Genomic DNA, 25,797 nt, shown 5'->3' on the forward strand with positions numbered 1-25,797 from the left:
GTCTTCTGGACTCCATTATGGTCCCTGGCGCTGCTTCCAGCTCAGATGTGGGGCCCCTCCTGCCCTGGCTGTCAAGGAGCACGACATTTCTGCTCTCCAGTGAATAACTAGAAGAATCAGTGCACATGTTTGGGATTACACATCCCCATATGGCAGCCTCACTTGCACCTCCTCCCTTCTCTTACCCCCAGAAGAGCTCTGTGAACCTCACCAGCTCAAAGAAAAGCAGCCTATGGAATAGTCTCCATGTCTGGGGACAGCTTGCGTCACTGTCCTCCTTCTTCTTACACAGCAAGGACATTTGGATATGACCCTCTGAGCAGGGGTGCAAGAAGGAAGATTTGGGGAATGCATGTTGCCTGCATCCAAGATAGATGTTTGGAAGCATGAGGTGAATCTACATTTGAGGGAAGCCTCAAGAAACTCCATGTGTTTTGGTTTCCACTCTGTGTGCAGGAACAACCCATGCCAAAGCAGTGTTGACCAAGGCCAGACAACAAGACCAACTGACAAGTCTCCTGCCCTATGCTGTCTGCCCTGTTCTCCTGCACAGATAAGCTGCCTCTATACCATCACAGTCTTGTGTTCAAAGTAAGCTGAATTTTATACTGTTTTACCCTAAAAGCCATGATTTTGTGATGCTGGGAATGTTCAGGCACTGCCAGATGAGTGCCCAAGGTGTCTGTGCAAAGGGGGTTCAATACAGGGAGAGACAAATCATCGAATCATAGAATGCTTCGGGTTGGAAAGGTCATCTCGTTCCAACCCCTCTGCCATGGGCAGGGACATCTTTCACTTGACCAGGTTGCTCAATGCCCCATCCAACCTGACCTTAAACACTTCCAGGGATGGGACATCCACAACTTCCCTGAGCAGCCTGTGCCAGTGCCTCATAGTGAAAAATTTCTTCTTAATATCCAAGAAATCCTCTGTAGCTATCCAGTGCAAGCTGTCCAGCTCTTGGAGAAGGAGTCTCCAAATATCAGCACAAACCTGAAGACAAATAATTTTTACACATACTTGTCAGTTCACTGCTGTTCTGATGTGTCCATATGAATGAATGATTCCTGCACACTGAACATACCCATGAACTTCAGTGAAACCTCCACTTTGCCTTCCAGGCATCCTCATGTCTCTAACCAAACCAGTCCCCAGTCAGAGCTTCTTCAATATCAGATAATGTGGCACTAAATGTGGATTACTAACCAGAATATAAAAAAAAAAAAACAAACTCAAGCTGAAGAAAACATCTCAGAAATGCACCAGCAGCAAAGGGAGATTTTATCAGTTCTTTGCTTCCACCCACTCTCCTATTATTGAGTTAAAATATGGGGTTAGTCCAGGAAACAATCTACATCAAAATAAAAGAACTAGGATATTTGCCCATCAGTATAAACCAAACAAGAGACACACCAAACATCACAAAGAATCCTGGAAGCAAAGAAACATCTTGTGCACTCAGCAAGCAAAAAGTTCCTATTTTGTGCAATGCCTTGCAGCCCAACTGTGATCTGAAATGTTTGAAGCATAACTTAATAAATTGTCATAGACATAAACAGAAGACTAGGGAGATATTTCTTAGCTGGCTTTTGAAATGAAACAGAACCAAAGCTCTAGGACAGCAGCTCCAGAGGACAAAACACTGAACAGAAGTTTCTTGCAGGGAGAAAAAAAAAGGACCTGCTTGTAAGCAGAGGGACCATGAGAAGGTTTAGTGTCATAAGAGGCTGAAGCCAAATAGGGGTGAAAGGTTTAAACTGATGTGCTCCCGCACACGCCTGTGTGTGAGCACCTGTGGCATCGGGTTTGTGTACACAGAAGAGTGGGTCTCAACCAAAGAGCAAACAGTGACCCTGTAATTAGGGCACTGAGCCAGGACTCTGTAGGTTAGCTCAGGTCAGGGCGTATTTCAGCACTTTATCTTCCATAACACCCAGGCACTGAATTTCTACACATACCAGCGGGGAATCAGGTGTTGGTTTTCAAGTGGGAATGTAGGTCTCCAGTTTTCTGAGAGCTCTCAGTCGTTTGGATCCTTTGTATTCATAAAATCACAGAATGGTTTGGATTGGAAGGTACCTTAAAGATCATCTAATTCTAACTCCCCTGCTATGGGCAAGGACACCTTCCACTAGACCAGGTTGCTCAGAGCCCCATCCAACCTGGCTTTGAACACTTACAGGGATGGGACATCCACAGCTTCTCTGAGGCAGCCTGTTCCAATGCCCCACCACTCTCACAGTGAAGAATTTTTCCTAATACCACATCTAAACCTACTGTCTTTCAGTTTGAAGCCTTGTCCAGTCACTACATGGTCCTGTAAAAAGTCTCTCCATCTTCCTTGTAGGCTCCTTCAGGTACTGGAAGGTCGCAGTTAGGTCACCCTGAAGCCTCTCCTTTTTTAGGCTGAACAAACCCAATTTTCTCAGCCTTTCTATGTAGGACAGGTGCTCCATCCCTCTGATCACCTTGGTGGCCTCCTCTGGACTCTACAACAGGTCCATGTCCTTCCTGTGCTGGGGACACCAGAGCTGGAGGCAGCACTCCAGGTGGGGTCTCACTAGAGTGGAGTAGAGGGGCAGGATCACCCCCGTTGGCCACATTGCTTTTGTTGCAGCCCAGGATACAATTAACTTTCATCTTGTGGGTCTCCCTTCTCTATCAATAAGATAAGAATAATAGTCCCCCAGTTCTCCTGCCTGCCTGGTATATTTACATTGCTGTTGTTACTGGGTTGGAGATTGTCTCCCTGCAGAGTTCTGTTCAGACCACGCAGTACTGGGATAAACTGAGGACCCAGGAGCATTGTGCCAGACACCCCTATAGCTGCCAGAACCTCTCTTTGCCCAAGCATGGAAAAAACAAATTAGGATACCAGTCTGGCACCAATAGCAGCTGAATCTCATTTGGACCACCTAGGCATTGCAAGGATAAGGAAACTGTCTCCAATTATATTCTGAAAAAGAGTTGGAAGAAACTTATGAACAGATCTCCCTAATTTCTGCCTCTGCAAAATTGTCTATTTTCTGCCTAATTTTTTTTTCTTAATCTCCATTTTTTATTTGTGGTTTTCAACAAAAACTCTAACCTAATCAAGTAAGATGAGTGATGAAGAAGACTGGTGCTTGAAGACTTAGTTTAATGTTTTGACCATGAGGTCTCAGACTGGTATTTACAACACAAAAGTTCCTATCCATTCCCAGCTATCTGTGAAGATCTACAGGAAGGAACAGAACAGGAGAGAAGCTCACAAAGAAAAAGAAAAGCTAATGGGGCATTTCTGAGATATGTCTGCAGGGACATCCTGGGGAACCAGCAGGATTTGTCTAGTCTGGCAATTTGCAGTGACAATGAACAGTTTTCCAAAGTAGGTGTCCAGAATATTTTTCCTGGTATCTTCATATCTTGCATGTCTGGCTCAGCCTGCCTCCAAACACTCCCTTTTTTTTTTTTTTTTTTTGAAAACTTGGACCCTACTCTCAACTCACTGCTGTAGTCCCATCCTTAATTTCAGCTTCTAGTTATCTGGACTATGTGACTTCAGTGAAAAGAAAATTAAGAGGATTTCCCTCTCCCAGCATGTGGTTGTCAATTGATCCCAGAAGCAATTCAGATTTATTGCTCCCATTTGATGGCTCATGGGATAGGAATTGGCTCCACAGCAGTAAGTCAATGATGGGAAGAGACAGTTGCTTGAGCAATGTGACTGATGGTCACAGACAGAAATACTTTCCTTGCTGTTTTGCAGGTTAATTGTTGCACCTTAGACCTTAAACCAACATATGGTGACTGACCTTCGGATGCTGATCCGGAGCTTTACCTTTCAACTCTCTCCACTGTTCAAGTTTTCCCCTCTCTATTCTCATCCAAGCCCTTGCAAATATTCATCTTTTCTTTTTCACCTCCCTTTGCTTTGGCTCAGCCACAGCCTGAAGACTCAAGACAGGAATCAGTCATTGAAACTCTACATCCTGTGTTATGGAGATAGTCAAGCGAATGATCTAGTGGTCCCTTGAAAGTCTTGAAAGTCTCTTCAGGCTAAATTCATATAATAATAAATATATAATAGCATATATATAATAGCAATGCTAATGCAGACATTTTACAGATGCTTATTTCAGGACATGCATATTTGTGATTCAACTTGTTTGGTGTCTCAGAATATTTCAATTCCCAAACCAGCACTGACAACCATGTTTGTTAATTTATTTGCAATCACTTAATGTAGTTCAAAACAAACTTAGAAATTCTTGTCCATTTTATTTTAGTATACATTACTTATTCATGCAGGACCCAGAAACAGGAGCTTTGAACAAGCCCATTGCATTACTTAAAATGTCTGGACATTCACTTTTGAATAAGTTGCCTAAAGCACATTAGGTAATGAGGAAACTTTTAGTCCTTCTCCCCAAGTCAACAGGATATGGGTGTCAAGAGAAGCCAGACCAGTCCTTCCAACCAACATGAAATTTGCCCCAAAAAACCATAAATCCAATAGCTTGTCCAACTACACATGACATTTTGTCATGATGTTAAGCTCTTGCAAATGTTGCCTGTTCCAGAAGACGACCATCTAGAATCAGAACTAAAATAGCCTAGGTTTGAGTGCCTGTTCTCAGCTCAACAGGGTTACGTGCCTTCCAGGATTTGTTCTGATTGCAAAACAAAGCTTGAAGCAGGTTGTGAATGTATGCGATTCACAGCTCCTTTGGGTGGAGGTGATTCATCCCCCTTCTGCCAAAAACATCTCCAAAAGATCAGGTGCCAGGCCGTCCTCATAGCTGAACACAAAATTAACCCCAAAAAAGAGAGAGAGCCTGGAAGGAAAGAGAGATAAATGTCCAGTTAATCCAAACACTGCTTTGTCCCTTAATCCAGATGCTTAAAAGATTTAACGAGGGGAGAGCTGCCATGTAGCCTGCACATATGTGCTAGAGAACAGTTAATGTGCCCTAAAGGTTGATAATCTGAATAAAAATGGATTTGAGAAATTTATTTGGATTAACATGATCTGCTTTTTAGTGAAAAGATTTTGAATCCTCAACAAGGAGCTTAGCGACGATTAACTCATTTAAACACTTTCACAGCTAAATGTATTCCCAGTGCCCCACACATTAGGAGTTTTACCCTTTGGGGATTAAGCTAAACCTCATCTGGGGGTTCTTCTACACTTTTCTCCATGTCTGCTTACTCTGCAGACAGCTCCTCATCATATCACCTCTATCCTCCCTTTCATTGTAAGAGGCTGGAGAAATCAAGATGGGGGAATTTCTCCCCATTCATTCCCATCTGGTTGCAATTTCCTTCCCTCATTGTCTGTTGGTAAAAAAGATGATCCAGGTCACACTCGATTTGCCAGGTCTCTGCAGAATCCCAGTAATGGATAGTCACCCTGCAGCTGCTGTCTTAGACTGACATGAAAGTCCTTCAGTGGAAAGGGGGTCTGTGTCCATCTCTCTGTTTAGAGACTACCTGGAAATAAGAATTAGTCCTTCAGTTATATCTGAGCACCCAGAGCAGTTTTTCTGCCTTCTCCTTGCCTCTGTACCTGTCAGGACTCATTCTCCATGCTAATAACTTAAATGAAATGAGGACATGGGCCCCCAAAGTGCCACTCAATCATCCACACTGTTGGGTTATTTGCATCCCCTTCGGCACAGGTCAGACCTGAGCCAGCTTGCAGGACACGGGCACAATGCACAGGTTAGCACAGGGACCAGTAGGTGATTTGGATGCAGCCATCCTGGTTTGGGGATTAGAGGGATTAAGATAAGCATAAATGGCACAAATTGGCCTCAGAGCCAAAAGTAGCTCCTCACCCATTCGCTGGTATAGAAGGAGCTACGAATGGCAAACTAAGGATGCAACAGGTCAGTTCAGGAGTTTCTCGAGGAAACAGAGGTGCTGTGGAGGGGATACTGGTGTTGCTGAGGGGCAGTCAACATGGCTAGGAAGTCAGGGCAAGGAGATTCCACTCCCTATTGGACACAAGGAAAGGATCAGCCTGTAAAACTCACTTTGCTCCATCGGTTGCAGTGCATGTCTGTTGTCTTGGGATGAGGAACAAGGCTACTTGCTCCCAGGTACCTCAGAAAAAGTTAGCATGGAGAGCTGAGGAGTCCTCCAAAGGTGAAATATTTTCTGTCTATTAGATAAAATGAAATTCTAGTGCCAACTCTCATCAGAAATAATCAGGTTTTCCCATAATTTTTTCTTCTTTTTAATAAAGTACTATGATTTTTTTAATCTCCACAGGAATGTTCTGGGGTTTTGTTTTGTCTTGTTTTGTTTCTTTCCCAAAGGAGGGAGAAGATCTGTTTTCAGGACTAAAAGCACCTGGAAATAAAATGCATGATTTACACAAGACTTTAAAAAATTTATGCTTAGGCTCTTTGCATTTCTTGAGGCTTACTGGTGAGCACTGGCATTTTGTGTCCAGACGCAACCTATTACAAGGCAGATGTCTAACCTTAAACTCTTCTCAGCACAGACATGCAAGCTGTGCTTTCTCATCCAGACACTTTTGTCTTAATTCTTTTTTTTAGGCTTTAGTGCTTTTTTGCAGCTTTTCTTCATTGTTTTTAAATTAAAAAAAAAAATCCTCTTTTTAAAATCAGAATCATAAAAAATGAAGCAAAACAAAGTGTTGTGAAGAGAACACAGCCTGAGTCTCTCTGGTAGGATTAAACTGCCCTTACCATGAAATGGTGAAGTCTTGCTCCAAAAGCCCAGGAAATATGAGATACAGAGAAACCCAGATCTAATTAGAAATGTAGCTTCATTTAGTCAAAGTTAATCATGTCACTTATGTAGAAACTCCATGTTGTTACACCAGCCTGGTGACTCAGTGCAACATTTACAAAGTTTTTGTCTCTTAGATTTGCTAAAATATTAATGCAAAAGCAACATTTGTCAAAGGCATTGGGTTCACTGTCCTCCGAGGTAACATGCTACAAAATGTGATGTAAAGGGGGCTAGAGCTGCAGACAGAAGTAGGTTCCTACCCTGAACATTTAATTCTGCTCAGTGTTCAGAGTCCACCAAGGCTCTCTCTGAACCACCTCAATCCAAAGTTCTCCAGAGCCTCAGACTTCTCTCACTGGCCCTAAGCAAAAGTGCTGAGACCTTACATCACCTTGCATCAGAGACAAACCAGACTTTGAAGTCTCAAGGTCTTTATGGTGCCCAGAAAAGCCCTCAGTGAGCAAGTAATCCGTGCTGCCTTAGATACCTATCTCAGGATGAGCTGAAGCACCTTTGAGAGCTCCTCACTTCTATATGTTTATGGGGCCAGCAAAAACTAACCCACACTTAAATGGCTTAATCTTGGCCTATCTTAGGGCAGACTGGTCCCACCCTTGGGTGTGCTGTGTCTGATAGATAATTCCTTTGCAACACTCTCATGTGCTTTGGTTACACTAGGAGGAAATATCCAAAGACTATTGTAGTGCCTATTGTAGTGCCTATTCTCCCAAAATACACACATATGACCACCTTTGTCCTGACCATGGTGCATGAACAGCAGGATGTCACAGGAAAAGGACCACAGCAATCAACTTCTTCTGACTCAGAGGCTTTGCTAGATGGTGCTGAGGTCTGCCCCACACCAAACATAAGCCAGAAAATCAGCCAGTTCTCAGAGTATGTAATGATTGTTTTGAACGTGGAGTCCTAGAGCAAGTGATGAGAAGGTGATGCTGCAGATGGGTACTTTGTCAGAGTCCTAGACTTCTACTCGGGGCTGTGAATTTACCTAGATTTTATGTTTGTCAAGACTTAGGTATTGCAATACCTAAAACACATTATGGACACATTTTCTAGAACCTTCACAAGAGGGGAGTGGAAAAAAACAATGAAAAAGTTTTCAACACACTGCTTCAAGCCCAAGTTTAATCTGACCGAATAGCTATAGTGAGAGTAACTCTATGGTAAAGTATTTTCCCTGCACCAGCTCAGTTTCAAGGTTATTATTCAGATCACTTCACTTCTTTCAGGCTAAGCAAAAGCATTGATATCTTTAAGTAGTGCCCACCACTCCTTAGTTCTGTTTTTATGCTTCTGTCTTTAAAAGATTTTTTTTTTCCTCAAAGCTCAGGATGAGCATTATTGATTGTTTGCTACACACAGGGAAATGCCACTAAGCTGTGTACATAGCTCTGCCATTGAAAAAGTTGAAACAGAGTTTATGAGAAAACCTAGGAAAACAGCCTACTTAATGATGTCCATGCCATGTTTTTCTGGTTATGATTAACACCGGAGAGCTGACATTGCTTAGCTCAAATGATGTTTTCAGCACAGATCTGGGAAGGATCCAAAGCTTCTTTTTGTTAATTTGTCAGAGTGGATTAATTTTTCAGCAGCCCATTACTTGAATGCAGCCTGCCCAGCTTCAGGCTTCATTGTGAGAAGGCAGTGATACTGAGCTGACAGCAGTTGTGGGCAGACAGACAGAGCCCACATGTGGTACAGAGTTGCAGGAACTTTCTAAGGACATCTGGAGATCAGCTTGCTGCTCATGAGTAAGGCTTGAAGGATGTATCTCAGACAGAGCATATCTACTTCCACAACCAAGCAATCAGTTCCCAAACAAACTAGTCCCAGAATCACAGCTGCTGATTCTTGGAAATTATCTGCCCCTGCCTTGCAGCTCTAATGGGACACCAAAAAAGACAATATACAACACAATTGTTAATAAAGCACTGGATACCAAATCTGAAATATTCCACTAAACAGGCTCCTGATTAGCACTGGCACTCTCACTTAACATCAGTAAGAAGCTCTAAGGAGGATCAAGTCCCAGGAACTACACAACCAAGGGGAAACATGGTCTGAATGCAAACTTTGCATCATTGAGATAGTGAAGGACAGAGGTATCAAAATAAACAGTTGTGATGAGCAGGTCTAAGACTTTTACAGGCAGACACATGCTCTCTCACCCCATGCTCTGAATTAGCTATCTCTGTCCCACAAAGCCAGACTGTAGCACAAAAGCATCAAATTTCTATCTCTGCATGACGTTTTAGCTCAAGGACAACACCATAGAAGAAATTATATAGCACAGATATAGCACAATAGAGCACAGATCCCAGACAAAAGCTATGGGAAGCTTGTGTTTGCCTGTCAAACACTCTGCAAATGTTATTTCCAGCTAGACAAACGTTGCTGTAGTCACGGACACTGTCCCCCAGTCTGTACACGTCAGTGGGGTGTTAGTCGTGTCCCTGCTTCCTGCCTCCTGTTTGCAAAGCCATAGGTGAGTCTAACAGACCCATCTCATCATTTTGTACATGAAGTTTACCAGAAAACTACGTCTGCTTCAGACACAGAAGTGGGTTTCTCAGCAAAACCAGAATATTATACTTTTCACTCCTGCAGATTCAGTGATGGCACTGGAGATTTCAGTGGTTTCATTGATGCATTTATTGGCCACCTTCTCTTGTATAACCTAAATCAGAATAACTCTGCTGAAGCCAATGCTTAGATGTGGCACTTAAGGATATTGTTTAGTGGTGGAATTGACAGTACTGGGTTAATGGTTGGACTCAGTGATCTTAGAGGTCTTTCTCAACATTAATGATTCAATTGCATCTCGTAACAGAGCAGTGTAGGAGTTTCTCTGTAGTTCATTTGCTTTTAATTACCGAATCAATTGCAAGGACCTTCTTAACCTTTTATGTATACATTCATAAAACAGATGAAACATCAATCACTAAAAGAAATGTGATGTAAAAAAGCAGCATGAAGTGAAATTCAGGCCCTTTGCCATCTGCTCTCTTATTTGTTCTCTATTCAAAAGAAAGATCCACAGCACACACATCTGCTGTACCTGAATGAGAAGTTCTTGCATACATCAGCATGGAGGTTGGGAGGTTTAAGCCTGAAATTCATGAGCAAATGTCAATGACAATTGAGTGAACAACGACAATGGAATCATTGGGAAGATTGCAATGTTAAACATGATGGAACAGCTCACAGAGACCAGCAGTCAAGCCCTGATTTGGATATACCTTCTTTTTTTTTTTCCTATAAATGCATGGTAACATTCTCAAAAGTTGCAGCCTTACTGTGGCAAAAAACTGCTCCTCACAAACCTCAGCAGTCTTTGAAAGGAGAGCTGTTTGCTGCCGCCCCAAGGGATGCTGAGAGACACAGTCCTGCTCCACCAGAACTCCCCTACCCAGAGTAACTCTTGCTCTCCAGTTTTGGTGACAAACTCTTCCTTGTCAAAATCAACAGCTTTCAAGTGCTGAATACAAAATCCTTAAGCAAAATTTATGTAGTAAGGCAAAAAAGCCTGAAAATTCTTTGAGGTTGATCCTCATGAAGTAAAATTAAGATATTATTGTGGTTAAGTACACAGTGCTCATTTTCCAAAGGAGTGACTGATCATCAGGATGTAGGTCTGAGTGTGCTCTGTTTTGAGTATTTGTTTGTATGTGTATGCATATACATGCATTTTAATGTGCTTTCTGTTTTCCAGATGAAGTTTTCCTTTCTACATGGGAAAACAGAGTTCTCTCTGGGACAGAAACCAGGAGTGATCTTGAAAATGTTTCTAAATTCTATGAATTAAATGTGAGAATGAAAAGTTATAGCAAGAGCTGAGCTGTGTTCTTCAGACCCCTATGACTCCAGTATTAATAAATCACCACAACTCTCACTCAGAAAAGAAGGAGCAGCAGCCAGCCTGTTGTCACTAACAAAGGCTGGCCTCTGTTTGAGATGTTGAACTCTTCAGTGGTAGGAAGACTCATGCACAAAGGCAGGAGTAACTTCTGTAGCAGTAACCACAGTGAGGACTTTGGATATGAAAGACACCAAAAACTTTGCTAATTCTTAGGGAGATCTTTCTAAAATAAGTCACAAAATAATTTGTAGACTGAAAAATCATGGACACTCATTATTTTCAAGGCACATTGCATAGTTGTACCATGCAATGTGTCATGTTTATAGAGCATCTCTGCCCAGTGATTGCTCAAAATATTCACCACCATTAAATTATTTTGCCTTTACAGTTATAAGGCAGCAAAGGACAATGTGCCTTTGGAACATAATGAATACTCTGATAGAAGGTCAGCAAGGAAATTATGGTCATGTTATGACTAAAATCAGAGCTAAAATATGACACTAGAACCACATGACATGGAATTGAGGTTGAAAGATTAAAAAACTCACAACCAAGACAACCTTGTATTCAGAAGTTTGCAATTATGAATCACATTGCAAAGGTTTCTCTCTCAGAAGAGATAGTGGGTTTTGATACAAATGACTCTAAAGCAATATTCAGAGTCCTGCACTGAACTAATCAGTGCAAGTCACTTCCCTCGACCTCGAGTACATCAATATTTCATACATTCAGATGGAAGTTCTACCAGCTTTTTTAACTGTTTTGCTCTAAGTAGTTTCATTTTACACAGGAGTGCATCTGTACTTCTAGTTTTTTCCATAGGATCAGCAAACAATTCAGATCCCCATTTAGAAATCAAAAATATTGTTCTTCCACATCATCAATACGTTCAGGAAATAGCTCACAATCATCACAAGGGGAATTTGGTTAGAGTCTTCTTGAAACATCCCAGATGTCTTCCTATCTGAACAGTAGCTAATGCTTTTCCATCTAAGTAAAGTTAGGAAAAACATCTCCTTGGTAAAACATATAAAGGCCATGTTTCAATGACCTAAAAGGGACCTATCTTAAGCCTTGTGGTTACTCCACTTCATAGACTTTGTTAATTGGTATCTCACTATCCTCTTGTATTTAGACACTCTTGTAGCTTGGACATCTAAAGGAGTGACCCTGCAAAGAGGGAGGAGGAGCCATTGCCAGATATGATACAGTTTCATAGCCAGGCAAATGCCTGAAGAGGCAACTCCAGAAAATCAAGCCCAAGGGAGCAGCATCTGCAAAGAAATACCTCACTGTAACTCACTGGAGTCACGAAACCAGAGCATACAACCACATTATTAACAATATTGTTCACCGAGGGACTTAAAGGTAGCTGTCAACCTTCATTCTGGTTTTGTTTCTGGGTGCCTGATCCAAACATCCTTGAGGGCTTTCTCAGAGGTTGGAGGAGAGTGCTCCACCTCTGAGTGGTGGCAGAGAAAGTGCTCCACACACACCAACTTCTCCCTCTCCCACCTTCCTCTCTCTCAGCCCCAAAATATGCTTTGAAAACAAAATGTCGTTTTTCCTCCCTGAGCTATGTGAATGATGGCTACAAACTCTAGGAAGCACTGAGGGGACCCAGATCCCATCAGGGTCCCCAGTGAGTATGTCAACATGATGTCAAGAAAGTAAGCTCAGGACTTCCAGCTCCTCAACCACTTAAATGAAAGAAAAATCTCCAGTGACTACTTCTATGACAAACCAGTTTCCCTTAACTGGGCCAGCTACTGGTCAGGGACAGAAGTCTCCCCTCATGGGCAGGATCACCACCTAGAAGAGGGCGTTGACCAGCTCTATTGCTGGGTTGCTCTACTACCAGTATATGGGCCATAGCACACCCCTGCATTTCTCTGAGGACAGTGTATTACCCACACAAGAGGGTCTCATCACATTTTATGGATGGCAAGAGCTCTTCAGACCGTCTAATAGCACTTTTGTACCACATGTCAAGACCTTCTCTGAATTTCCATCTTTTCCAGAAGGAAGAATGTCATTCAGGAATCCCCTACAATGATTAAAAATTTCCCATCACATTGAAACCATCACATGTTAATTTCTTCCAAGCCCTAATTTTTGCTGTTATTTAAAAAGTCTGGTTTATGTGCAGCCTGACTGTAACTTCAGCTTCAATGGCTCCTGGTGAATAGGATTACTTAAGCAGTTTTCAGCAAAAGATTTTCTAGCTTAAAGAAAAAGAGCAGCTTTGTGGAAAAGGGTTAGTTGTAATGGATTTTCTCGATTCATCCCTGTTAGGCAATTTTTAATTGAAATATTCCAGATTACAAGTCAAAAACTGTTTTTCTATGTCACTATAATAACTTGATATGAACTAGAAATGGTCCAAATTAAAATGATACACTCAGAAACTATTTACTCCTTCATCCTTTCCCTGGAAGAGATCTGTGTGGGTGTATTAGACATAAACACTAACTGCTGTCTCCGCTGCTTTTGGTTTTCAACGGCAATTTACAATAAGGAAGTAAATATAATTTGTTCACATTCAAATGGCATTTTTCCATGCTGGAAAACTGAGTATATTTCATAGCCAGAGTATAAATATGCCTGTGGTAAATCACATCCCATCAGTTGGCCATACAGCTCCAACCACACCAAGCTGCTTACAAGAAGAAATAGGATCTTTCTTTTGCAGAAGGTAGAGAGAACTTATTCTGCACCAGAAAAAGTTTTCACTGCTGAAAGTGGGTCATGTTCTGGAAATAAAACTTTTAAGGCTTGACCTCTCTTCCAAAAGGATCAAGTAACCTACTGGAGACTGTGTCATAACCTATGCCACCAGGCAAACGAACTTCAGCTGGGAGGGATTTTGGAATGCCTGGAGGTTGGGAGAGGGACCTGGATGCTGTGAAGCAAGGTGCTTAAATGCAAGGGGCTCTCTGTTTCCCAGACCTCTTGTTCCTGACACTGTCCTGTCCTGTCCTCTCCTCTCCTCTCCACCAGCAACCCCAGTACAAGAAACATCAGGGGAGTTTCCAAAGTACACCAAGACTGTGGGTGGCAGCTTTCAGGGTCTTGTCAGGCAGCATTTAACCTTCCCTTCCAGGAAAAGCATCCTCTGGAAGTTCTGTCTGGTGAGGTCTGTAGTCTTCAAGGCAGTATCACTAGAAATCACTTTTTCTGGTTTTTCAGTCAGTTCTCAGAAGCAAACTTGTCATTGCCAGACCACTTCCAGTTCCAGGAGAGAAATCCTGCATTGGCTTTAGGTCCACCAGTTCTGACTCACGTTGGTTTGCTTGATCCTTCTTGAACTTTTTCTCTTAAACTGCCCTTTCAAAAGATGCCAGGAATGCACAGATGTTTTACTGGTACCGTAATCACATTGGGAACTTGGACACTCAGGACAACCACACACAGATATGGCTGGGTCTGTTCCTTCAAAGCAGCACAGAGCTTTTTCCAGAAAGGAAAGAAATTCATACAAAGAACAGTTCTGAAAAACCATAAGATGCCTCTGAACTCTGCTGTTCCTGGGTGGTCTAGAGGCTTCAAAAATGCAGGAGCTGGAGGAAGGAGAACTACTTCTGTCCTTTCTAAACAATTCATTCATTTAACAAGTCCCCTCACACTGGGAATGAGAAGAGGACCATTCCTCATAAAAAAAGGATTTTAAAGACTTTTGCAAGAAATGGAATGTACAAATTACTGCCTTTTCAAAAGCCAAAGGATGTTTTTCCAGCATGGCACCGCATCCCTGGAAAAGTGCTGCAGGGAATTTTTGTTTCACTCATGATACAGAGTCACATCAGACTCCAAATACAACCAGAAAATAAACGAGCCAAGTCAATACTCTGTCAGAAACTGCAAAGGAATATACCTTTTCACGTAAATGTCCCATTTCAGGTTTTTTTAAATGACACTTTCCATCAAAACCCTATAACTTATATTTCTTCCTGACGTCATAATGGAAAGGGAAAGGTGTTTTCTCATAGCTCAAAGAAAGAAACTTGACTTTTTTTCCCATCTGCTGTCACTCTTTTTCCTTGGAAAATTTTTGGTTCAAAAGCATAAGCTTATTATGCAGGAGAAATGACTGAAGCTCTCAGGAGGTGCCAAAGTGGCAATGTTTTCATTTAGGAAAGGACACAAAGCCTTGGCAGAAATAGGTTCCCCTCAAGACTGCATTTGCCCTGTTCAAGCTCAGCCTCAACATGAGAATTTCCTTCTCAGTCACCCAGCTTTGCTCAGAACTATGTCCTTTAACAGAAAAAAAAACCAATCTAAACCAAAGTTTTGAGATTTTTCCTTCCCCCCCTCATCCCTGCCCCCAATCCACAACAGAACAATGGCAGAAGAACTATTGAAATACAAGATCCATTCCAGTGCCACAACTCCATGTTTCCTCAGCAGCAAGTGAAAAACAGGTAGCACAGGTCCCTGGCCATCCAGGAGAAGTAAAGAAGGAGGAGAGGTCAGCCACAGGAACGTGGTCTGCCACAAACTACAGCTGCAGCCATAGCTGGGCAATCTATGGGGTAAATGGAGGCAAATGCTGAGGGGTTACTCAGCAAAGGAGTAACAGGAGCGACTGGGACATATAAAAGAAAAAACACTTCCAAAGAATGATGGATTGGGCTTTAGCACAATAGCAGGCCCACCTCCACTGATTAGAAGTTCCTTTAGAAGGACAGCTGATAAGAAAACATGACATATTCTTTGGTAAACCCTCTTTTAAAATTAATAGCTTTAAATCAAAATTAAAAAATCCCTACTTGACTATTTTTCCAAGTGCTTTATTTAGACTCTGTTACTGTAGAATGAAAAAAAAATAAAACATACTTTTATTTGCTCAGATCTTGACGAGGCTTTAGTTTTAACAATTCATTTTGTCATTAGGATAGGAGGGAAGAAGAGACAGCAGTTGTAACAAAACACCTGAGTGGTTCGGGAAGCAACCATGTGTTTGCAAGTGCACAAATGCACTGTGAAGCCATCACTGACAAATGCATATAGGTAGGTAATTTATACCCCAAATTAGTGTTTTCTCCAGCACTGAAAAATCAGACTGTCCCTCAGGAACAGGTTCTAGAAGAGCAGGCCAGTAAATCTTGCCCTTTTTGGCAGGTTGTAGCAGTAGTAGTGATGAATATCCCAGGTGCCTGGCCATAACCACAGCACCCCAGTACTACATCAACAGCCTTTTGCCATCAGAATGTGTCTCCATTCCCCTGGCTCTTGTTGAAACTTCAGTGCCAGGAAACCCTGTTTGGTGATTACGGGTCTGGCAGCAGGAATCCCCTGTCCCCCATTCCCAACCTGTCAAGGGGTCTGATCAGAAGTTCAGTGTTGAGCATGTTGGTGGAGGACCTCCTCTCCTGGGGACCTTCTGGAGCTATCCACTAGTAAACAGACAGAGGGAAAAGAGAATCAGTGTTGACACCCATCAAACCTGACTCTGGAGTAGTTCTGTGCAAATTTCCAGGTACTCAAACAAGGAATGTATCTATGCCTCCCTTCAGCAAGCAGACACCTCCCAAGGGAAACCATGAGCCAGTTGCACTCTTCTAGCCTTGAGGACAAAGCCACATATCCTTCCAGAGAGATCCACATGGGAACTGGTAGGCTTTGATGATATGAGCAAGCGTCCACCAAAACACACCTCCCAGAGCATCCATGGCACATACACCTCCAAGCAGCTTTCATGGTCAGGGGTCAGCCCACATGTAATTCCCAGTGACATCACACCAGTGCCCCAGGGCTTCCTGATGCAATACTCCAAATGGTGACATTGCATCACTGTCACTGTCACAGATCCATTCAGTGGTAACTAAAAACCCCCAAAGCAACTGATTTGCTTAAATACTCCTAAACCACCACATCCACTCAGAGTGAATGAGCACCTTCAGACCAGGGGTGTAGCAATGCACACATAGTGCAACATAAAAGTGAGTTGCCATGTGAGGAACCAAAACCATTACTGCCTTTTTGACTCACTCTGTTTAACTGAGAGTCATTGAGACAACCACAAAAATAGACTAATGGACAAAAAAGGAGGAAATTACATGAAGGGGCAAGCTGCACCAATTCTAATGAGTGGACAAGAAAAAGCAAAAACCACCAAGAATTATTTTTTGGGGGTATCTAAGGACACTAGAACCTCAGACTGCATTATTAAAACTTCACTGTGATGAAGACCTCCATAATGATTCTGAGCAGAAGGATTTCTGGGCCAGCCTAAGATGATTAATTGCTTGTGACACCTCCAGAAACTCAAGACGCTCCATGCAGCACAAAAGGAAATTCAGATTCCCTGCAGCTTCACAGGCATATGCTGTATATCCTGGCAGTACAGCGGCTCAGAGAGCTCATTTTATTTGTGTAGCCCCTGGGGTGCTGGGAAAGATGGCAGGCAAGGGGTTAAGTAGTGGCACTGAGGTTTCTGGAAAGGAAAGCCATGCCTCATTAACCAGCTGGAATTCATCGAGGATATGAACACTGGGGTGGACATGGGAAAGGCAGCAAACACCATATTACTGAGATTTTCAGGGTACATTGAACACAGGTCTGCAAAAGAGGTCAGTGCTGATGGGCCAAATGATAGTGGGAGGGGAAATCAGCCCTGAGAAGTCAGGGGTAATGGGGAGTGAGTAGGAGAGCAGAGTGGGTATCTGACTGGAATAACCTTCCTCTCTGCCATCTCTCCACACACAGCTGTGACTTCTTCTGTAACCAGCCCCATCTGTCCCACCAGACAGGAGGACAATGAACATCCAGTAGATGCTTTGAAAGCCTGACCCATCATTCCCATGTGTTTGGCTTCTCCCAGGAGGATGAACTGTAATTTCCAATCCACCACATTCATTTCCAAAGCCAGCATGGTACAAGCTACGAAACTGCACAATTCTGTGGCTACTAATCCTGTAACTTGTAGAGGTAAGAAAGTACAGACATTTTACTTCTCAAGGCTCATCTACCCCAAGCCTGCAGCCCAGCTGATGTTACATGGCAACCACAATGCTGACTCTTTTAAATACAGTGTCATGTGCTTCCCCCTTTTATCAAATGGCCGAGCAACTCAGAGTCTAGGATCGTTCTGTTATCCTCAGTTATAAAATTCTAAACTTAAACTGAGGCATAAAGAACAGATTCACATGGAAAATTACCTCAGCATCTTTTTAACCAAAAGGTCACTGATTAAGAAATTCATTCATGAATCAGGGCAAATTTATTTCAACTCCTTTATCTGTCTCAGGGAATTTGAATAGTATTATTCTGGAAATAATATTTCACTTTACTGTAAAAAGTTAAGTAAGCATGGAAGTAAGTGAGAAGAGCTATGCATAGTCTCCTACAAGAGAGATTCACATTAGGCTGATAGAAAAGCATTTATTCTCTGCTCTCTAGCTCTACGAGTGTTTTAATACTTCATATGACACGGTGAGTACAATACAAAAGACAGAAACTAGACAGGTCCAAACCTCTGTAAACTTAAGATACTTTTTTGTGGGGTAAGAAATACAGATTTGACCCTGCCCCCAGTGAATCCAGCTCTTCTATACTCTAGGTGACTGATTTTGCTCCACTGATAGATCTAAAGGCAAACCACCAACTCCTGCCCCACAAATTTTGACTGTGTTTTGTCCCCCAGATAAACTATTCAGCACTTTCGGGACAAATCCAGAAATAGTTACAGAATGACTTAAAGTCTTTTTATTTTGCTCAAAGGATTGCACTTTTTCTTTTTTCTTCTGTCTTCTTAGAAATGTACCTCCCTGATAACAAAAACAGGAGCCAGAAGGTACATGAAGGTATTGCACGTGCTATGAAGGCAGTGAGACTACTTGTGTTACATCTTCTTACCTAGGGCAAGCTTGGGATGGGCTTGTCTGCTCAACTCTGCTCCTTTGCATTGCAGACTTCATCTGGAAGATTTACAGCAGCACTAGCAATGCTAAGGGAGAACTGCTCATCCATTTGTAACTCAAGTTCTGTTGTGATTTACATTTGAAGCAGATATTTTAATCCCTCGGATGCATATCAGGTATAGACTTACCACTGTTGCTCTTTCCTCTGGTCAAAAAAAAATCCTTTGGGAAAATCATACCCATAAATCCATTCATTTATAACATTTTTTAAATCAGTTTTGCAAGCTATCTCCCAGGACACAGCACTCTAAATCTGTAAATATGCTGTTCTTTAGTCACCAAGGTTAAGGGACTGTATGGTTATAGGGGAAAACACATGGCCAACAAAACTGATCCTTCTGACCTCACCCCATCATTTTGCTCCTCAACACCTTCAGCAGAGTACAATCAACATTCCAGCTAAAGCACCTGGCAATGGGAATCAAGGGTTTGGGACCTGCCTCCTGCTTTATTTCTAAATATTAGCTGCAAAATTACATTCCAGTTCAATACTGAGTATTTCCATTTGAATCTTCATGGGACCAGGACCCAGAATTGCCCTGCAGTGCTAGAATTGCCTTCCTAAGTGAAGCCACCTCTCATCAGCCAGTATAACCAGCTGCAGTTACTCAACTTTGCTCTCACCCTGCAAGAGCCAGAAGTAGTAGCTGTGGGCACTTCAGATGCAGTTTTCCTTAGCCAGGGAAAGAGCCCCATGGTGATCCCAAAGAGCGCCAAGAAGGCCCCTGGTGCCAGGGAACAGTCCCACCATGCAGCTGTTTGTCACAGCACATGAACCCTTACAGCCCCACTCAAACATCCTCAGTTATCTTGTGCTAAGATCTCCTTAAGACTCAGGGAAAGCTGTGGGTAGTCAGAGCTTTTCATCTTTATTTGCACTGTCAGCATTTGGTGAACCCTTAATATATATATGTTATATATATAACCCTTAACATGCCTATTTAAGAGAGAGGAGCAAACCCAAAGTCATGCAGGCAACAGCAGTGTCACACAGATGTTAAAACCAGCAAGTTCTATGACTGAAGTGATGTGAAGTGGCACTTGGGAGTGAGCATGGTGGTGATATCCCATGGAATACTCCATGGGACAACTGAAGAAGCACTAAAACATTGCACCTTTTCTTGCATATGTTTTTTTTTTTGGTTCATTTAGCATTTGCTTCTGGCCCAGCTATGACTTGAGTCTTGGGGATAGGTAGGTTTTAGGGTGGCCCCTTGAGAGCCACCACACTGCTCAGCTGCTCCTGCCCATGTACACCACAGAAGTGGACTGATGGGCTGCAGCCAAAGAAAAAAAGTGCCTTCAGTTTTCAGCATGCAGAAAACATCAGACTTGATTGCTTGCAGAGGTGTGCTGCTCTTTTAAAGCATCTCCCTCAAGCAACACTTGTGCCAAAACCAAGGATGCAAATTCAAACCCATTGAAGCAAACCAGAGTTTGTTTAGCATTTATTACCCATTTTGTTGTCATATGTGACTTCTTCTGTCTTGATTTTTCCTCTGGTAAACACAGACCTTTTATTTTTATTTTTTTTAATAAAATATATAAAACATTGTGCATTGCTATCCATAGGAAAACTGTAGTTTAACAACAACAACAACAAAAAGAATAAGGCACATTCCTGTGCAGCATCTTCAAATATATATATATATATTTAAAACAAAACAAAAAGAAAACCTTTTTCAACCTCTTTGAGGTTGTTAACTTCTCACCAGTCACTGACACATCTCTTATATTACCATAATTTCACTGTTGGAGGTGGATTGGGTTGTGTTTGACAGGGGCCAGCAGGGAGAACAGACTCAAAAAAATAATAGGATTTTATCCCTGAGGTGTCAGTAAAAAAACTAAATGTTCCCATTGAAAAGGAAGATGAAAAGACAGCCATAAATAACTGAATACACTATGGCGAACATCCAAGCACCGAGATGATTTCACGATGGAAGAATCCCCCTCCCCCCACCCCGCAGTTCTTAACAAGTCATATTTGCTGTTGGGTTTTAATCAGGGTAATCTCATGGCTTCTGAAGTCACAAGACAATCCGTCAGGATGCACTTCCCCCTCCCTCCTCAAATCATCTTTCCAGATTTGTCATTTTGTTCATAGTGCTCCCACAGTCCTCAGGAAAGGGAAACCAAAAAATCCTAAATGAAAACCAACTCCTGGGAGACTTCTCTCCTCAGCCAAGAGAGGAGTACTCATATTGCAGCGTGCTGAACACCATATCCCATGTGGGAGGACTGTAACTGTCACCTTCCTGCCTGCTACTAAGAAATGAAGTTGGCAACCACCTCTGTTGAAACCAGAAAGTGTCCGTGAAGAGAGGTGATAGCAACATATCAGGGAGAAGGAGACGGGGAAAGCTTTATTGCTGTCCATCCACACCACTCCAGGTGGCACACCTGATAGGAAAAGGGGAGACACCCACAAAATATTCCGCCCCCCCCTCCTCTATCACGCGTGGAGCAGCCCCAGGGCGTAGGGCAGGACAGTTGGACTCCCAATCACTTTAGTAGTAGCGGTTGAGACTCCTGGTCCCTGGGATGTCGGGCTGGCCGTTCATCCAGATCTCCCGGATGATGCGCTCCCGCTCCTCCAGCCGCTGTGCCCGCTCCAGCTCCTCCGCCGAAGTGAAGACGTTCATGTTCAAAGTCCTCTCGAACCTGCGGTGCCTGCGGGCGGACAGGTCCGAGGTGGTGTCCGAATCGTCGTCGCTGTCACTGCTGTCGCTGTCGCTCTCCCGCTCCCGAGGAGGCTTTTTGGAGGAGGAGCGTTTGCAGTCCGTCCGGCAGGACACCCTGAGCACCAGGGCCAGCAGGGTCAGGACAAGTCCAATGCACACTCCGGAGACAAAATACAGAGCAGCCCGCTCAGGGTTTTCTGGCAGGAGAAAGGAAATGGTGGTCAAGAACAACCCTCAAAAGAACAGAACACACACAGCCTTTCCATGCTCACACCGGGCACGGTCTCTGGAGGGGCAGAGTTTCCAGTGACTGCTTTTACTTCTATGCCCTTCTCTGCCTCCTCCCCCTGAGGGAATCAGGAAGGAGAATTTAAACGGTAGATTTGCTGCCGAGGCATTTGCCCACATGCAGAAAGTGGGTTTGCTGCAGCCGTGTCTTGGAATTGTCTGGAAGGCAAGAGAGCAGTCCATGGAATTAAAAGCTATTTCTCACGGGGTTTTCACCAGCATGCTGCACACCCAGCAGCAGGTAAGTGCATCTTGCTGTCACATCCACTATCTTCATAACAGGCATAAAGATGATTACAAAACTTTATATGCTCTCTGTGCTGTGGCCCAGCTGAAATGGGAGGCTTGGCAGTATGGAAAAAATGCATATTATTTATTCATAGGTTTCATTTGCTTATCTAAGGCAAGTGTGCTGGCTTCCCGCCCAGACCACCAAAAGATATACCTGTGCTCCACAGGCATAGCTGGAGTCAGTGCACTAACAGGATGAATCCTGCATAGCCACATTTCTGAGGTGATATAACAGGACTCCAAAGGATCCACAATGCTTTTCAAACTAGGCCATCTTGTTTATTTACCACATTCTTTTCTTTTTTTTTTTTTTCCATGGGACTACTTGGAAGTGTAATTATCATAAATGTTGTAACTGCAATTCCTCTGGGCTGAATCACCTTTTTTATAGGCACACTAAATGGGTAAAGGTGAACCCAGCAGAAGTGCCAAGGCCAGCTCTACTCTGCAGAGTCTGATGAGTGTCCTGAGTTGAAGGATGGAGTCAGTTCCTCAGATGAGTTTTATTCCCTTGAACTGAGTGATGGATCTGTAACAGCTCCCATCAGCTGAGAGCCTGACATTTGGCCTCAAAAGATCTCTGTAGCTAAAAGACTACACTCTACTTTCACTTCCCCCACTGTGTTTTTAAAAGCTGCCCTTTCCAGCTGGTCTCCTTAAAGTTTGCAGAAGGTGAACTGGAGACTATTTGGAGATGTTCAAAACTCAAAAGGACAAAACCCTGCTCTAATTTCAAAGCTGGCTCTAAATCTGAAGTTAGTCATGTTCTGAGCAGGAGGTTGGACCGGAAGACTCCCAGAGGCCTCTTCCAACCTAAATTGTTCTCTAATTTTGTGGTCAGAACCCAAACACTGTTTCATGTACCGTTCAAGGCAGTGTGTAGTTTGGTGTCTGGATGTGCTCACGGAACAGTTACAGAGACAAAACAGCTTTGTGCTCTTCACTTCTCTCCCAAATGAATCTCAAAGGTGACTGACAGGCCAAGGAGAAGGAAGATGTCAAGATAGTCTGAAAACTGGCTAATAAAACATAAAACTGATGCAAGAGTGGTTGACGTGGATGACATGGGAAAAAAATCAGGCTGAACAGAGGGAGAAAAAAGGAGGAGGAAAGTGCAGCAGATACCTTCAGCAAGCCCAAAAAGAGAAAGAGGTGGATCAGCCTCTGCAAACTCTGCTGTGACACAACAAATTGGACACTAAACTGAATGTGCCAGTGGGCTCATGAAGAGGAGGTTGAAACTAGATGATCTTTAAGGTTCCTTCCAACCAAACCATTCTATGAAATGCAGCAGTAGTTAGTTGGAAAGCCAAGTGAGACCAAAGCCAAAGGTTTTAAACTAAGATACTTTGACAAAAGTGAGACAGCCAAAATCCAAAGGTAAAAGAGAAGATACCAGAGCAGGCATGAAGGATGTGCCAATGACCCCTGCAGCAGCCTGGCAAGTGACACCCTTGCTCCAATGAAGCTAATGGCTACCCTGAACTCAGGGGACAGGACTCAAATTAAAACTTCAGCCTTGTTTGTGCAGTAGCAAAGTTGCTGCTGCTGTCCATCTGGTCTTGTGTGAACAGTGAAGAAGTGGCTTAAATTTCAGAGATTTGAAAACTCCAAGGAAAGCAGAATCACTCCTGATGACACTTTTACTTCCATGTGCAATGTAACTGAGGACACTGAGGACACTAATCACCAAGGTCCTTTTGCAAGTAGCCCTAAGGAGGGCTCTGGGGACATCTGGAGCTTGGGAGTGTGAGAAGAGCAAACAAGCACAACTGATGTGCTTGTACTGTAAGGCGCTGGGTCCCCCCTGCCTTGGCTCTGCCCGGTTGACAGGACACCAGGCACACACTTTCCTGAGTACCACGTTCTGCACACACATGGGCTTAATTTGGTTGCATTAGTTCCACTGCTTGTTCCTTTAAAGCAACTCATAAAAAAAACATGGATAGGAGCCTGTGACACAGACACAGGCGGTTTCTGTGCCCCCTGGTTTGCCTGTGTCCTGCTTTTCCTTTCTCCTCCACACTTTTTTTTCATGCTACTGTATCCAGCTCATGAACAAAATGCACTTCGATTGCTACTTAAGTAACCATCTTTCATCCCCTGCTCGTGCTTGTACTACAGCCCTTCATGCAGCACCATGGTTGTAATTGAATCTTTGGGCTCCAGTGGCATTTATGAGCTCCTACAGCTACTCTGTCAATATCTGAGACACTGTCTGGATTTCCTCACAAAGCTATAACCTTACATTCAACTGCAGTCTTGGCATTTATCATATGCACACTCCACTTGCACAGCAGCAGCATCTCTCTTTTTTTTCACAGCAGAAAGAGTAACTTAAGCTAAAAACCATGGGCTCAATCTGCTTTTTCTCAGTTGAAGTAGCCAAGTCAGCAATAGCCTAGATTTAGCAGTTTGACGGTCCATAAGTGATTTTGAGAGCCTCCCCCATTGCATGTTCTACTCGTGAAGACCAAGAGGGGCACCCTCTTCAGCAAATGGATGCTCAGCAGCTTCCAAAAGCTCAAAAGTGGGTCAGATTCATTATATCAACACTGAAGCTCCTCAAAACATTCATTATACTTGAAAAAAAGTTCTTTAAAAGTGTATGGACATCAGTAGCAGGAATTAATATAATTCTGATATTCATTCATATGTGTGTGTGTACACTCATTAACACATGGATTTTAGCCAGTGTAGCTTTTCCACTGCTGTGGGTGACAGCTGAGAGCTTCTAGCAGGACCCAGCTGCCATCAATTTCTTTAGCTGGGGTTACCTTTCCCCTTCCTTGTCTTTCTCTTTCTTGGTTGAAAGCATTGATGAAAATGTCACTGATTCAAGCCCGAATTTAATCCATGCAGACAAATATATATATGCTCTATATAACCCTCTATACAAAAGCCACCATTTTCTAGGCACTTAAACTGACCAAAAATTAGAAACACATTTTATTTTATTTTTCCAACCAAACCAACAGCAATTACAGAGCCTATTTCCTGAGGGCTAACAATCTACTGGGAGCATCAGCCCAGACTCTCATCAATTCCCCAGGAAATGCCACAGGCCAAGGTTGTTATTGTTATCATAATAAATTGTTTCAATAAATAAAAAACAATCCAGACATTAACGCTGCTGGCTTCCCGTGATGGCTTCATGCATTCTGAAACCTCAGCTGGGAGGAAAATTTCAGAGGGCCCCCAACAAAAGGTACAGCATTAAGCATGGCCAGACAAACAGTAGGAGCAATATCTTCCTGGGAACTTACCGTTAGCCCCACAGGCTGTTAAAATCCCCTTGTAGAATAGAAGAAGCTCTCCAGAAGCCCCTTATTAATAAGGCTCAGGCCAAGCAGTCTAAAACTTGGAATGATACGTCCTGGGTTGTATTTTAGAAGCCCCTTGTTAACACCTTGGCAGCAAAGCTTTGTTTATGGAAGAAGAATAAAACAGGGATTTGTGGAGTTTTCCCTCCAACCACTTCATCCTGAGTGCAATGACAAAACTGGAATAAGTCCCTTGCCCAAGAAGGAGGCACTGGAAGAGCTCTGATTCAATTTGAATGTTTAATATTTACGAAAGCATGAAGAATGGTTCTGCTCTTGCTGATAGACTGTGACTGCAAAGACTGTTCCAGCTGTCACTGAGACTGGTGAAGTCTTTCCAAACACTCAGGCAAGTTTTGGAACAGGTCCACAACAAATAACAGGTCTGAGGTTTGTAGGCAGAGATTGCATCCAGTTAAAAACCTAATTCTATAATCAGCTTTTAAATTAAGGGTATGTCTGAGTCTTGTGCAAGACTGAACTCTAAATAATGTTCATCTGTTTGATCAGCTACTAAATTCGCTCCTAATTGACACTGTTCACACTTTCTCCCTGTTTCTGAAGAAATAGATTCTGGAAGCTGGGATAAGACTAACACCTAACTGGCTTTGATACCTAACCATGATGACAACTGCAAATCAAGATTCCAGCAAAGAAGTTTT

The 25,797-nt window shown here is 42.9% G+C and overlaps 1 protein-coding gene across 4 annotated transcripts in view; it reads right to left on the minus strand.

Annotated features, from left to right (window-relative positions):
- Nucleotides 1–20,126: 20,126 nt before the first annotated feature.
- EVA1A (eva-1 homolog A, regulator of programmed cell death) overlaps nt 20,127–25,797 on the minus strand; it is a 212,569-nt gene continuing 206,898 nt past the window's right edge. For all 4 annotated transcript variants that reach the window (XM_018088964.3, XM_018088967.3, XM_029965804.1 and 1 more), the window contains one exon: nt 20,127–21,430. In XM_018088964.3, coding sequence (XP_017944453.1) covers nt 21,060–21,430 — 371 coding nt within the window. In that variant the 3' untranslated portion in view covers nt 20,127–21,059. The remainder of the gene's footprint in view (nt 21,431–25,797) is intronic.

This window comes from Manacus vitellinus, unplaced genomic scaffold (assembly GCF_001715985.3).
Source record: "Manacus vitellinus isolate BGI_N305 unplaced genomic scaffold, ASM171598v3 scaffold_11_pilon, whole genome shotgun sequence".
In the NCBI taxonomy this organism is placed as follows: domain Eukaryota; kingdom Metazoa; phylum Chordata; class Aves; order Passeriformes; family Pipridae; genus Manacus; species Manacus vitellinus.